This window comes from Aythya ferina (assembly GCF_964211825.1).
Source record: "Aythya ferina genome assembly, chromosome: 12".
NCBI lineage: Eukaryota > Metazoa > Chordata > Aves > Anseriformes > Anatidae > Aythya > Aythya ferina.
In genome coordinates, this window is record NC_140308.1 from 12714904 (window position 1) to 12728937 (window position 14034).

The following is a 14034-nucleotide window of genomic DNA, read 5'->3' on the forward strand; positions in this document are numbered from 1 at the left end:
TGTCTGTGACGTGTCCCTGCTGGTGGCACCCAGCATGGCGCCGTGAGCTCCAGCCCTGGCACCGCGCCTTGTCCGTGCCACCGGCACACAGGGCGAGTGTGTGGGTGCAGCAGAGCCCTGAGCAGGAGCAGGAGGGAAAGGAAACTCCTGGAAAGGGCTCTTCAGGGCTGTTTCGTGCCCGTTTGGTGCCCTGTAGGTGCTCAGGAGCGGGCACAGCCCTGCTCAGGGGTGTGCCGAGGGAGCCGCCCTGGTACCCATTGCCCCGAGCACCGCAGAGCAGATCGGGTTCATCTCTAGAGGCAAAAAGCCTTCCTGCCTCCACAGCGGGCTGCAGAATTCCAAGTGCTGCCTCCTCCTTCCTATCCAGACACGTCTGCACCCAAAAGCAGCTCCAAAGTGGTTGTTGGAGGCAGGAGCATCAGCCCCGTGCACTTCCCTTCGGCGTTACCTCTTGCTTTGGTGCCAAGAGCTCCTGGCCTGGCTGGGGAGCAGATAGCTGCCCTGTTTGGCACGTGGCAGTGAAGAAAATCTGGCTGGGCAGCACCCTGCTCTCCCTGATAAGGGAAAACAAAGTGAACTGAGCCTGTGAACCCAGACAGGGACCCGCAAGGGGCAGCGGAGGGAGAGCAGTGATGGTGGCTGCAGCGCAGTGCGGATGTTGGGGGGACATGGGACATGCTCGGCATGGGGGCGAGCAGCACCCCAAGCTGCTTGCTGCTCCCTCTGGCTTTCCCAGGGCTGTGCTGTCTGGATGGGGACAGATGGAGTGGGATGGGGGCCCTGGGGCTCACTGGGTTATGGATTTTCACCAGCACCGTGGGTTCAGAGAAGGGAGATGCTGGGGATCCCCTATGGAGCAGGGGATGCCGAAACCACAGCCAGGGGTTCAAAGCCCTCCTCTTGTCCCTGTCCTGGCCACCCTCCCGCTCCTCTGTGGCCCTATTTGGGTGCCCAAAGGTTTTGATGCTTGCCGAGGAGCCCCCCTCGGTGTGCCCACGTTCTGGAGGCTCCCAGGGCTGGCCCATCCCCGTGCCCCCACCAAAAGCAGCTCGGCGAGGGGCGCGCGTCCTTCTCGTCCTTCTCGTCCTTCTTCTTCCTCTCCCCACCCTCCTGCAGAACAAGACCCGGGTTTGTTTTCACGTGAACCGTTCAGCGAAGTGCAGGGGAGAAGGGAAAAAAAAAAAAAAAAGAAACGCAGCCCCTTTGATAAGCTGTGATATGAACTCGGGTAAAATCCAAACAGCTGTGATGGCTACAAGGGGAGCTTCTGTGTCGGGAGGCAGCGAGCCTGCGAAAACACGCGGCTCTGCCTGCCAGGATGCTCCCTGGCCGCCTGCCCTTTTGCTGTAACGAGCTGTGCACTTTCCCCCCCTCCCTGTTGCCTCGCAGAAAGGAATAACCGGAGAAAGCGTTTTAGTTTTGTTGTTTTTTTTTTTCCTCCTGTTTTCCAAACCGAGGGCGGCGCTCCCCAGCCCAGGGCTCGGAGAGCGGCCCCCGGATGGGGTGGGGGCAGTGCTCGGGGTCGTCCCCGTCCCACCAGGAAGGTCCCCAGGTGCCAAAGGTTTGGGTCCAGCCCTTCAGCCCCGTATGTGGGTCAGCTTTCCCCCCTTTACGTAAGGGCCATTAGCATGCCCGGAGCCTCGCTCGCTTCCCAGGCTGCTGGTGAGGGCCACGGGGAGCGCTCGGCTCCAGCTCTCTGACACCCTCTGCATCCCCCCTGGGGCACGTGCTGGAGGCTGGGGGGCAAAAATGCCCTTCAGCAGGGCGAGAGCTTGGACCTGGGGCTCTCAGGTGCTGGAATCAAGGTCTGCTTGTGCCTGCTGGGGTACAGAGGGCTGGGGCATCCTCCTGAGGACCAGCTCCTCCTCCGGAGCATCCCGGTGGGCTCAGGACACGGGTTTTAAGCACCCTACCCAGCAATCTGCCCTGGGACCCGTGTCCATCAGAGCTGTTGCGAGGCCCCGGTGCGTTTTCCTGCAGAAAAATGGAAAACACGTGCGAGCCGCGGCGCTGGCGTGGGCTGGGACTCATTAAGGTCAGCGAGAGTGTGGGGAGGAGGAAGGGGAAGTGTGCGCCGGGGGGGGAGAAAATCCTCAGAAAGCAGCCGAGTTCCTTCCCAGGGCAGGTCCCGGGGGAGTTACGTGGTCTCCATCCCGGTGCTTTCCCGGGGATCCCAGCAGGGGCGAAGCACGAGCTCCGGAAAGGCGAGAGGAGGAGGGCTGGGCGAGCGGGGAGCTCGCAGCAGATGCAGGTTTCCCCGCAGCAGGATTTCCCCGAAGCAGGGTTTTGTTTGATCCCGAGCTGCCGCGAGCAGCTCCAAGATTTTCTGCCCCATTTTCCTTGCCCGGTGGCTGCACCGAGAAGGGGGAGCCGCACACACGGGGTGGCCAGCCTGAGGTTTTTTTTGGCCATCAGCTGGGAACCCACCCCGCTGGGCTGCAGAGGGGTCTGGTTGTGTTTCCTCCTTTCCTTTGCTTCCCAGATGGGACACCTCGCTTTATAAAGAGCAAAATTTATTTTACGGAGCAAAAGCCACGACTGGAGGCTGGGAGGAGCGGAGTACTGGCATTTTTCCCCTCTGTCCTACAGGGGATCCTGCCCAGGATTATCCCCAGGGCGTGCTTGGTTAAAAACCCCCCAGGCAGGGCTGAGTTTTGCATCCCCTCAAGGTTTTCTGTTCCTGGCTGCAGTGCAGCACCCCGCAGCACATTGCCCTGTGCCGGAGGGGCCCGATGGCACGCACAAGGCACCCGAGCATCCGACTGCTCCCATCCCAAGGGTCTGGGGGCTTTGGAGGAGAGAGGGCGAAGTGCCTGGAGCAGGAAGGGCCGCGTCCTGCCCTCAGAGCCAGCCGGGTTATCCACAAGGTGCTGGTGTGGATGCTCCAGGGACGGGGAGCACCCAGGTGCCACCAGCACCCACCCAGCGGTGAGGTTGCTGTAACTCCTGGCGTGAACGTGGATGGAGTTTTCAGAGCTCCTGCCTTGAACCCAGCGAGCAGGGGGTGTTAATATGCAGATATCTCGTTTTGGGGACGGTGGGGGGTCCCCTCACGAGCTTCCCGAGTAAAGGGATGGGCCGGGAGGAAACGCTTCCCCCTCTTCTGGCTGTGGGAGTGACCTTGAGACCCCAAGGAGCCACGCAGGGCGCGGGGAAATTCCCACAGTGTCGGAGCAGGCAGAGAAAGGAGGATTCAGGCAGTTCCCAGCCTGCCCCGTCGGAGGGAGAGAGCACATCTCGGGCGTGGGGCTGGTGGTTCCCCCGCGAGGAATCCCTGCTGCCAGCACCCGTCGTGCCCACGGAAAGCATCCAGAGGAGCAAGGCGGCAGCCGGGCGGCTCGCACGCACGAGGAGCTTTTAGCCGAGCCCTCTTGCAGCCAAGCAGGAGGGGGAAAGGTTGCAAATTGCGTCCGAGCCTCCCGGTCCCTGCGGTTTTGCTGCTATTTTCTGCTCTCTTGCAGCTCGCGTGAGTGCTCGGGAGGGCAGCGGGGCCAGCAGGCAGGCGATGGATGACTCTGCACAAGGGCTGGGTGCTGCTCACAGCGCAGGAGCGGCGATGCCCGCCCCCGGGAGGGAGCTGCCACATCAGGGCTGGTGCTTTGGGGCAGGACGGGGCTGGGGCCGGGCTGCTCAAAACCTCCCAATGCTCAGCCAGAGCAGGGGAGAAGTCGGAGCAGTCCGGAGCTTGGGTACGAGGCGAGGGAGCTGAGGGCTTGTGCCTGGGGCAGGGATGAAGGTCGCTCGTCCTCCAGGGATGGAGCTCCCTAAAAAACATCCCCCTTTCCCCTGGGGGACACGCATGGGCCGTGTTGCCTCTGTGCCAGCACTGTGCTGCTCGCTCACCTTCCCACAGAAGGAGCAGGAGCATTTTTATTCCCTCCAGCAGCGATGGGGAGGCTCCCGCCCCTGCCAGCCCTGCACGCCCCAAACGGGATCAGCCTCTCCCGGCTCCTCTCGCCGCGGCTCCGCACCCGCTCCTTTAACCTATTTTATTGGCAGCGGAAAGAAATTGTAGGGGTAGAAATAAGGCGCCTGTCAGTTTTCCTGAAAATTAGGCCACAGCTGTCAGGCTGGAAGGGGGGATGCGTCTCAGAGGAAGGATCTTCGGAGCGCTGCTGTCGCGGTACGCAGCTCCCCAGCCCCTGCGCTTCCTCCCCTTGGAAACCTGTGGGGTTTTCTTTTCCTCTCCATCCTTTGGAGGACACGAAATCCTAAAAGCGTCGCCGCCTGGCGAGAGCGGGGCCGGTGTTTGTGCCCCCGGGCTGGGGCAGGTGCGGGGCCGTGCGTCACTCCTCCTGGCCCGGGAGGTGGCTGGCAGCCAGGTTTCTGCTCCTGTGGGCACGTCTGGACGGAGCCAGAGTTTCGGCCCTGCCAGGCACAAGCTGTGGTGCTTCTGCAGCTCCTCCTCGCCCGGGGCTCGAGGTGCCATGAGCCCGGGGCTGCATGGCTCCCCACGGCACGGCACAGTGCTCACCACCCTCATCTCAGTGGCTCTGGGGGCATCAAGGCTTGGAAGCTGATCTTCCTGTGCCCGCTGGTCGAGCAATGCGTTGGGCACCTCTAGGTTGAGCCTTTCAGCCTTCCCCGTAGCTCAGCTCTCACCATTTTCCTACAAACATGAGGTTTGAGGTCCTGCAGCCGGTTCTTGCCCCCAGAACTGGGCAGCTTCATGAGTTGGAGAAGGGGAGCCTCGGGTGTTGTGGGGTTTTGCTTTCCTGGAGGGCTCGGGGCAGGGGAGCTGCTGGTTTTCTGGCTGAGCCCTGTGAGCTCTGCAGGTTGTGCCCCCACAGCTGAAGCAGCAGCAGCCCCCCTGCTCGGTGCAGCCTCTCTGCCCCTCTCGGAGCTGTGGCTGTGTCTGATTTCACCTGGAGGCATGGGGGCGCGCTCTGCAGGCTGCAGGTGACCTCTCCAAAGGGCACCGGCGTGCCGGAGAACGCCGAGGTGTGTTTTGGGCTGCCCTGTGCCAAAATCCTGCTGCGAGGGTGTTCAGGCTGATGCTTGCCTTGGCCTCGGTTGGGACCTGCCGTTCCCTGCCTCTCGCAGGCCAAAAGCCCTCGGGGGCTTCCCAGGAGCTCTGCCATCCCGGAGCAGCACCTCGGAGCCGTTCCTTTCCCGATGCTCCGAGCGCACCCAGCCCACGTGTCCCAAGGGATCGGGACTGTCACAGCCATCCCTGGGGACCCGTTGCCATTCAGCCAGGGAGGAGAGGGCTCAGCGCCGTGCTGGCACCGTGGCAGGCTCGGCTGTTGTTTCCCTGCCGAGCAGCCGGCCGTGGGAGGGATCCTTGTTTGCGGTGAAACACGCTGCGCATCTCCCCCGGGAGCAGAAGCAGCTCGGGGGCTGGCCCTGGCTGCTCGAGCAGAGCCCGGGCGTCTTTTCCCCGGCTGCAGGGAGAGGGCTGGGCCAAATTTGCCAGGGGGGGGGTCGATAATAACTGTCAGGAGGAGCTGGGGCTGGAGTTTTGCCTTTGGTGGAGAGGAGCAGACCTCACACGGTGCCCAGGGGAATGGGGCATCCCCGCTGGGGCTCTGCGGCACGTCCCGACCCCAGCAGGGCAGGCGGTGGGGCAGGAGCCTGGAGAAGAAGTTGAGGCTTTACCAACCCCAAAATTCCCCCAAAATTCCTCTGGTTGGAAGTCGGTGCCCAGCAGGGAGGAGGTGGAGGCAGGGAACCCCCAGACCTGCCCGCAGACGGAGCCCCGCTGCCCTCAGACTTCCAGGGCGCTGCTTTCTGCTTTCCTGCTTTCCTTCCCCACCCTGGAGGGGGAATGGCAGCAGCCTCGCGGCCTCCCCGCTCTCTCCTCCCTCTCCCTTCCCCGTCCTAATTCCTGAATTCCTAATTCCTCTGCGAATTCCTAAAGGGTCCCAGCTGCCGGGGACGCTGCTTCTCCTCGGGGGAGGACGGGGACGAGGACGGGGCTGAGCCGTGCTCGCTGCCAGGCTGCTGCGGGGAGGAAGGGCGGCGAGAAGCCTGGGGAGGAGCAGGGAGGGGAGAGGAAGAGGAGGGTGGGGAGGAAGCACCCAGGGGCACTGCCCTCCTCGCGGCCTTGTACCAGCAGGGCCGGAGGTGATGGGCTGGCCCCAAAAAAGCCAAAGGGCTCCCGGTGACCTTGGCACCCTGCTGGGGGTGGAAAGTTGTCCCCTCGTGTCCCCCTGTCCCCACCCTCCCCGCTGGCTGGCTCGCCTCCCCCTCGCGCCCAGGGGAGCGGCTCTGCGGGGCTCTCCCGTGTCACCCCCACTCCCCCAGCACTGGCAGTCAGCCTCAGCTGTCACAGCAGCTGTGGGGACGGCCACTTGTCCCCCACCACCACCCAGCGCTGCCAGAAATGTCCCCAGCCCCTGGGGGACAATTTGGGGCAGGGGGCGAGGAGCTGGTGGCTCGCCGCGGTCCCCCCTGGGAATCCCACTGCACACCGGGGAGGGGACCCCATGGATTTTGTTGGGTGAGCGCTGCCAAAGCCAACTCTGGTGGCTTTGGGGTCCCCAAAAAGCTGCTGCCCCCTGGCACAGTGGCTCTGCACATCCACAGCTCTCCTGGCGTGCAGGGGACGGTGGCACGGCGTGGCAGGGGGGGACATCCACGTACGGCCTCTCCATCAGTGCTGGGAGAGCAAGGGCAGAGGTTACCTGGTCTGGGCCAGGCTTTTTCCTCCTACAAAGCTCTTTTCCTCCTCCAGCTTTGGGTTTCGGCCCTTCTTCCCACAAAGGGTCCCAGCTGCACCCCACAGGCGGGCACCCCAAACTTTCTGCTCCCATCTCCCAGCGAAATCCTGCCCGTGCAGGGCGAGGGGCGCGCCGTGCCCCGCTGCTCCTTCCACGCTGACCCGTTCCCAATTTCCCAGTGCCACCGAAAGGAGCAAGAAAAAAAAAAAGAAAAAGGACAAAAAAAAATCCCAACCCAACCCAGCCCTTCCTCGCTAATCAAAACCAGGCCTGAAATTAGAAAGCTCTCCGCGCTGGGCGCTGGCTGGGAGCGCGGCGGCAGCCAGAGGGATGTCGGGGCAGCTATTTATGGAAAGCCATGCCTGATTTCGGACGGGACGGGGGCGGTGGGGGCCGGCCCTGGCGGGTTTGCCTCAATCCGCCCCCTCTGCAGCCCGTGGGCGGGCGAGGGCAGCTGTGGAGGTCCCCGAATCGCTGCGTCCCCCAGGGCTTTGCGCTCCCCGGGGTGCGTTTTGGCACGGCGCCGCTGCTCCGAGCCTGGGAGCGGGGACAGAGCCCCGGGGGGCAGCAGTGGCGATGCCACCAGTTGTCACCAGGGCAGGAACCGGTGTCACCATGGGGCACGAGCTTGGATGTGCCCTGTTTGGGAGCCTCTGATCGCAGCCCACTCCTTTAGGACGCCCTGGGGAAGGGAAATTGGGTTAAAACAGCCAGGAAAGGGGTTCTCCCTGGGCACACTCATCCTGCTGAGGCACTTGGGAAGCGTCTCTGGAAGAGGCTGTGCACGGGGAGGGCACCCAGAGCACTGCAGGTGGTGGCTGCCCCCTTTTTCCCCACCAGGGAGGCTCTGGAAGCCCCCACTGGCTGCCAGGAGGACACGGAGCGCACGTCCCCATCTCCTCGGGGTGCTCCCCTTCCCCTTCTCCTTCCCCCCCAGCCCTTCCCTCTCCCATTGCTCTCCCTCCTCCAGCGATCCTGTGCCCGAGGGGCACTGGTTATGTAAGAAGAAGGGGGCTCAATGGGTAAATGAGCTGATTTGGCACTGCCCGAGGGCCGGGTTGGGTTATGTAAAGCCCTCACAGAGCAGCGCTTTGTCCGGGTGCGCGGGGCTCCGAGCCGCTCCGCCGAGCCGCGAGGAAGACAGCTTTCTTCCTCCACGCCCCTCTTTGGGGCCAGAAAACCCATTTTCCACCCCCCTAGGACAGCTTTATCGGCCTCTTTGGAAGCATCCGCAGGGGCTCTTTGTGTCCTGGCTCCCCGGGGGTGCCACGAGCCCCTGGCCTCTGCCCGCGGGGGCTGCAGGGAGGCTGGAGCCACTTGTTGGCTTCAGGTGCCATCAACCCCCTGCCCTGCTCCCCCAAATCGGGGATTGTGGTGCCACCACCCCGTCCCACAGGACCCCGAGAGGCGCAGGGCACCCGGAGCAGCAGGCGGGGATCCGGGGGTCCTCAGCTTGGGGGCGCAGGAGCTCGGAGCAAAACGGGAAAGCCCCAAATCCCAACAAAGGCGGGAGAAAATCTGGTTTTGGGGTTTCGGCTCTGAGATGTTTGACCCCGTGGGGCTGCCCGGGTTCGCCGCTGCCTGGACCAGCAGCGGGTGGTCCCGTGGCAGCTCCCGGTGTCCCCGTTTGCCACCCGTGGAGCTCCGTGCGGGAGGGATGCGGTGCGTGGGCTCGGGCCGGGGTCCCACGCTCATTAACCACCCGTCCCCTGTTGGTTTGTGTTTTCCGCGCGGCGCACAGGCAGCTCTGTCTACTTCTGAACGCAGAAAACATCTTCCACTCCATGGCCGACATCCTGCTGCGGGAAGAGGACCTCAAGTTCGCCTCCACCATGGTGCACACCCTGAACACCATCCTGCTCACCTCCTCTGAGCTCTTCCAGCTGAGGAACCAGCTGAAGGACCTGAGGACGCCGGTACGGGCACCTGGCTCCATTTCACGGGCGGGCAAACTGAGGCAGGGGGCGAGTGCCTAGAGGCAGAGCACGGGTCACACATCTCGTGCAGTCCGGGGACCTCCAGGACACCCCCAGGTTTCCCTTTTCTCCCCCAGCACGTGAAGGGGCCCCCGATCCCCCCGTGTAAGCCGATCACGAGCCCCACGTGCCCTCCTCGGGCCCCCCGAGCCCCGCGGCAGCTGCCACCTCCCCAGGAGACAGGTGATGGGGGCGAGCACCCCGCGGGGCCCCGCTGGTCCCGCAGCTGTTCCCGCAGCAAAGCCGCTCCCGGGGCAGCTGCCAGCAGTGCTGGTGGCCACGGGGGCACCCCAAAGACCAGGGCAGTGTCAGCACCAGGCGGGCTGGGGGGTGGAGAGGTGTCCCCCCGTGTTTTGGTGGCCTCCTTTCCTAACCCCCCCGTCGTCTTCTTTCCCCAGGAGAGCCGCAACCTGTTCTGCTGCCTGTACCGGTCCTGGTGCCACAACCCGGTGACAACCGTGTCCCTCTGCTTCCTCACCCAGAACTACAAGCACGCCTACGACCTCATCCAGAAGTTGTATCCTTCGGGGGGGGCTCTGCCAGGGCGCAGACGGGTCGGGGCAGTGCTTGCTGGGTGCCTCCCAGCCCCTCTCCCTTTTATTTTTGGTGATGTAAGAGGACGGCGCACGATTCAGCCACCCAGGAGGGGAGGCTCCTTCCTCCCGGGGGGATGAAGGGTTTGGCCTCCCAGCTCCGTGTCCAGCAACACAAGCAGAGGGGCTGATTTCTTTCCTTCTCCTTTTCCACCCCCAAAATATTACCTTGGAACCCCCGTCCTCCACCCATCCGAGGCAGACTCCAAGCACATCGCGTCCCGGGGAGGCAGCGATGCCCCCAGGCAGCCTCAGCTCCATCTCCCCGAGGCTCCCACCTCTGCCTGGTGCAGGGTGAGGACACGCCAATGCCCTGCCCTTGTCAAGGCCCCTCTGAGGCAGCCGTGGAGCCGAGATTTTGGTGCTCAGGGCCTGGGACGTGTCCCGGCAGAGCCAGCAGCCCGTGGGCCCCGTGGCACCGCGGTGAGCTCACCCTGTGCCCAGAGCACAAGGGATATTTCCCTGTGCAGCCGCCCCAGTCCCACCCCGAGCCATGTCCCGTGGCACCACGCAGCTCTCAAACACATCCAAGATTAGGATCCACCACTGAACTCGCAGCAGGGCCACAAGCCACAAATATTTGGGGTCCCCCCACTGCTGCCACCGTGCCCTCTCCTTCCCAAGGCGCATCCTTAACCGCCGTGCCCAGCGGGGACCTGGAGGTCACCGTGGACTTCCTCACCGAGGTGGACAAGCTGGTGCAGCTCATCGAGTGCCCCATATTCACCTGTGAGGCTCAGGACCATCTTTTGGAGTTTGCTCAGGGGGGGTGGGAAGCAGGGCCGGCAGCCCGGGCGCGTCCCCTCCCCGCTCCTTCGTGGCTGCCCGAATAAATAGAGCAGAAGTGATCGGGCCTGGTGCTGCCAGCCCGCCGCTCGCGCTGCCCGCCGGGGAGGCAGCCGGCCCCCGTATGTGGGTTAACGGAGCGAGAGGCCGTGGCACACAACAAAAGCCTGGGGGAGGAAGGAAGGAAGGACGGGGAGGGGTCCGGGGCCACGCGCAGCCCCGTGCCCGGCGGGATCAGCCCTACAAAACGGGCTGCTCCTGCCCCCGCGGGGGTCAGAGGGCAAAGCCTGACGCCCTGCTGCGCCCCACCGCTGGGTGCTGCACCCCTGGGGTGTTCTCCTGATGAGGTTTTGTCCCACTGGAGGTTTTTCCCACTGGGGTTTTCTCCCTCTGGGGTTTTCTCCCACCAGCATTTGGCTGCCCTTGGGTTGCTTCTCCCCCAGGGACACCACCCCGAGGAGCAGCTGGGCATCAGGAAAACTCCCAGTAAGGGCTCTGGGATGGGACTGCACGGGCTCAGGGCTGAGGAATATTTAGGGGCAGAGGTTCAGAGCAGGCAGGGGGGCTCCTCGGGCTCAAACGAGCCCGGCTGGAGGCTGCCAACACACGAGGGGCACACGGGGAAGCGCAGCAGGCACGGTGCGATGCCGGGGGCTTCCTACGGGGCCGGGAGGAACCTGGGGGTGTCAGGGCTGGAAGCGAAGCTCCTTCCTCCTCCCCCGCCTCTCCATCCTCTTCCTCTCCGCTTGCAGATCTCCGCCTGCAGCTGCTGGACGTGAAGAACAACCCCTACTTGATCAAGGCGCTGTACGGCCTGCTGATGCTGCTGCCCCAGAGCAGCGCCTTCCAGCTCCTCTCCCACCGGCTGCAGTGCGTGCCCAACCCCGAGCTCATGCAGAGCGCGTAGGTGCCAGGGATGGGATGGGGACAGGGACAGGGATGGGATTGGGATGGGGACAGGACGGGGATGGGATTGGGATTGGGATGGGGATGGGATGGGGATGGGGACGCCCCGTGCCAGGACCCCGCTCTGCCCCTGCCCCGCGGCTCCTCGGTGGCCGCGGCTGCTCCTTGCCCCGTGGCCGGGAGCTCTGGCTCGGGGTTTTTTTGTCTATATTTGGTAACCCTGGGAGGGCTGCGCCTCATCCGCAGGCATTTGGCATCCGGGATGGAAAATTTCACTTGTGGGGTCGCTATGGAAACCAGCAGAGCCATGGAGGAGGTTTTGACGGAGAGGGAAGGCAGCTCCCGGCGGCGCCTGGGAAAGCGTCCCCACCACGGCCGTGCCGCTGGCCGTCCATCTGTCCATCCAGGCACCCAAAAGGACGGTGACACCTCGCCGGCGGGGGTGGCCATCCTCACCGGGGGCTTTTTGGCAGCCACTTTTGTGTCCCCTCCACGGTGACATGCACTAGGGACAGCCCCGAGCCCTCCCCAGGGGCTGCAGCCTCCCGCCCGGCTCCTTTTGCCGTGGCCGGCCGCTGCTGGGGGGGGATTTTACTCATCAAGCCCCGGCTAACGAGCGGGGCCGGCCGCTCGCCGGCGATGGCGCACGATGAAAGCTCTGCCTTCCTTTGCAAAACCCCGGAAAAAAAAAAAAAAAGAAAAAATGGAGAGAAATGCTCCCGAGATGCGCCGTTTTCTGAGCCAGGCCCCCACCGGCTCCACTCCTTCGCTTTTAACTCATCCCCTGGGCTGGCTTTTATCCGCCGTGCGCCACCGAGCTGGAGCTGGAGCCCGCAGCCCCGATTTTAATTGGAGGGGCAGGGAAGGGGGGGCTCTTTTTTTTTTTTTTTTTTTTTTTTTTTTCCCCCCTCTCTCTCTTCCCTCGGCCGTGGCAGCCGGGTTTTCGGAGCGATCGGAGCTGTCAGACAGCCTGAGCATCTGATTAACGCTGACCTACATTCCTTCAAACACCGGAGGCTGCTTTCATAACCGCGAGCCCGGGCTGCCCCCTCCCCGGGGAAGCCGTGCCACGATGGGGAGGCGGCGGCGTGCCGGGCACGAGGGGGCCTGGTCCCACCCCGCGGCCGTCCCCGCACACAGATATTTATTTGGGTTTCCGTAAATCCAGGCAGGGAAACTGAGGCACTGCCTTGGCGAGGCCGGGACCTCCACCTTGGGCACCAGACGTGCCTGGTGGCCTCCCTTGTGTCCTGGCCTCTCCCAGCCTCCGCAGGAGGCCACGAGGACTCGGCGGGGCTCAGCAAGGTGCCAGCCCCTCGGCTCGGCACCGGGGCGCGCGTCGCGGCGTGCCCTGCCCTCACCCTCTCCTTCCTCCCCGCAGGGACGGCAGCAGGGCGAGCGCGGGCTCCAAGAGGTCGGCGGCCTCCAACATCGACTACACGGAGCTGCTGCAGCACTTCGACAAGGTGCAGCACAAGCACCTGGAGGCTCGGCACCAGCGAGCCGGGCGCGCGGAGCAGCTGGAGCGGCGCGGCGTCCTCTGAGCAGCCCCGCGCGGCCGCCCGTGGGCACGGTTGCAGCGCTTGGGGCTAAGGGAAAAAGGGCACGGGGACAGCGGGTCCCCAGCACCCGGTGGTTTTCAGGGCAGAGGGAGATGGGCGCGGGGCTGGATTTTCCCCCTTCCGTGCCGCCTAGGCGCGGTGGGACCCCCAGGCCGTGCCCGGCGTGGCCGGGAGGAGGAGAGGCCGCGGGGAAGGCGCTGATTTCTTTCTCCTGCAGCAGGGCGAGCAAACTCCCCTCCGCTTCGCTAATGCCTTCCCCGTGACCGTCAGCTGAGAGCACGGCCTCCTGCCAGAGGGACCGGAGGGGAGGAAACGCACGGGGCAGGGAAGGAGGGAGCAAACGGGGTCCTCCCCACCGGGAACACGAGCACGGGCACCCACCCGCAGGCTGCCACGGCCCCGGGACCCCCGCAGCCCCCCAGCCCCAGGCACGGCCGGCAGCGCAGCCTTAACCCCGCGCCGGGCGCGGGTGCGGCAGAGCCCCCCTCGCTCTGTGCCCCCCGCATCCCTTCCTCCTTCCTATCGCGAGCTCCCCGCGACGAAATAAAGAGAGCGACGCAGAGCAGCCCTGTCCTGACCTTCCTGGCACGGCCGCCGCGGTGTGCCTGCTGCTGGGGCTCCCCGTATCCACATTTGGGGGTCTCTGTCCGTATCTGGGGCTCTCCATCCCCATATGGGGTTCTCCATCTGCATCTGGGGCTCCCCATCTGCACCCGGGGTTCACCATCCACACGTGGGGCTCTCTATTCACATCCAGGTTTCCCCATCCACGTCTGGGGTTCTCCATCCGCATATGGGGTTTCTCATCCACATCTGGGGTTCCCCGTCCACATACGGGGACTCCGCATCCACATCCAGGTTTCCCCATCCCCATCTGGGGCTCTGCATCCAGGGCTCCCCATCCGGATCTGGGGGTTCCCATCTGCAACTGGGGTTCCCCATCCACATCTGGAGCTCTCCATTCACATCTGGGGTTCTCCATCCACATCTGAGGCTCCCCATCCGGATTTGGGGTTCCCCATACAAATCTGAGGCTCCCTATCCCCATCCAGGGCTCCCCATCCACACCTGGGGCTCCCCATTTGCATCCTAAACTCCCCATACACATCCATCCCAAAGAGGAGCCCCAAACCTCCCAACCCTGGCTCTCGCTAGCCCGGAGGACCCCGCTCTGGCCCTGCCACGCTGGCCCCGGGGCTGCTCCTCTCCCTGGCAGGCACATCGGGGCTTTTCCTCCTGCTCCTCTCCCCGAGAAGGGGAAAAAGCAGCCGAAATTCTTCCCGGCCGTGGTCATGAAACCGCAGCGCGGTGACAGGCATTTTCCTGGCCCCGAGCAGCCGCTGCGCCCCGGCCAGCAGCGCCGAGGGGCCGCCGCGCACCGGGGTTTAGGGGGGGGGCTGCGTTTTTTGGGGCACAGCTGCACCCCCGACCCCATCCCGGTGCGTTTCGGGCCCTCACCTGATCCCGGGGAGGGGGCCGGAGGAATGTGGAGGGTTTTTATGGCCCCCGGCCTGTTTACAGCAGAGCTGGGCTCTGGCAGCGGGTTCCC

General features: G+C 64.5%; 1 protein-coding gene across 2 annotated transcripts in view; it reads left to right on the forward strand.

Annotated features, from left to right (window-relative positions):
• The window catches only part of VAC14 (VAC14 component of PIKFYVE complex), a 45936-nt gene extending 32889 nt beyond the window's left edge, over positions 1-13047 (forward strand). For both annotated transcript variants that reach the window (XM_084533478.1, XM_084533479.1), the window contains 5 exons: positions 8404-8578; positions 9037-9155; positions 9881-9960; positions 10770-10920; positions 12305-13047. In XM_084533478.1, coding sequence (XP_084389604.1) covers positions 8404-8578; positions 9037-9155; positions 9881-9960; positions 10770-10920; positions 12305-12467 — 688 coding nt within the window. In that variant the 3' untranslated portion in view covers positions 12468-13047. The remainder of the gene's footprint in view (positions 1-8403; positions 8579-9036; positions 9156-9880; positions 9961-10769; positions 10921-12304) is intronic.
• Positions 13048-14034: the final 987 nt, after the last annotated feature.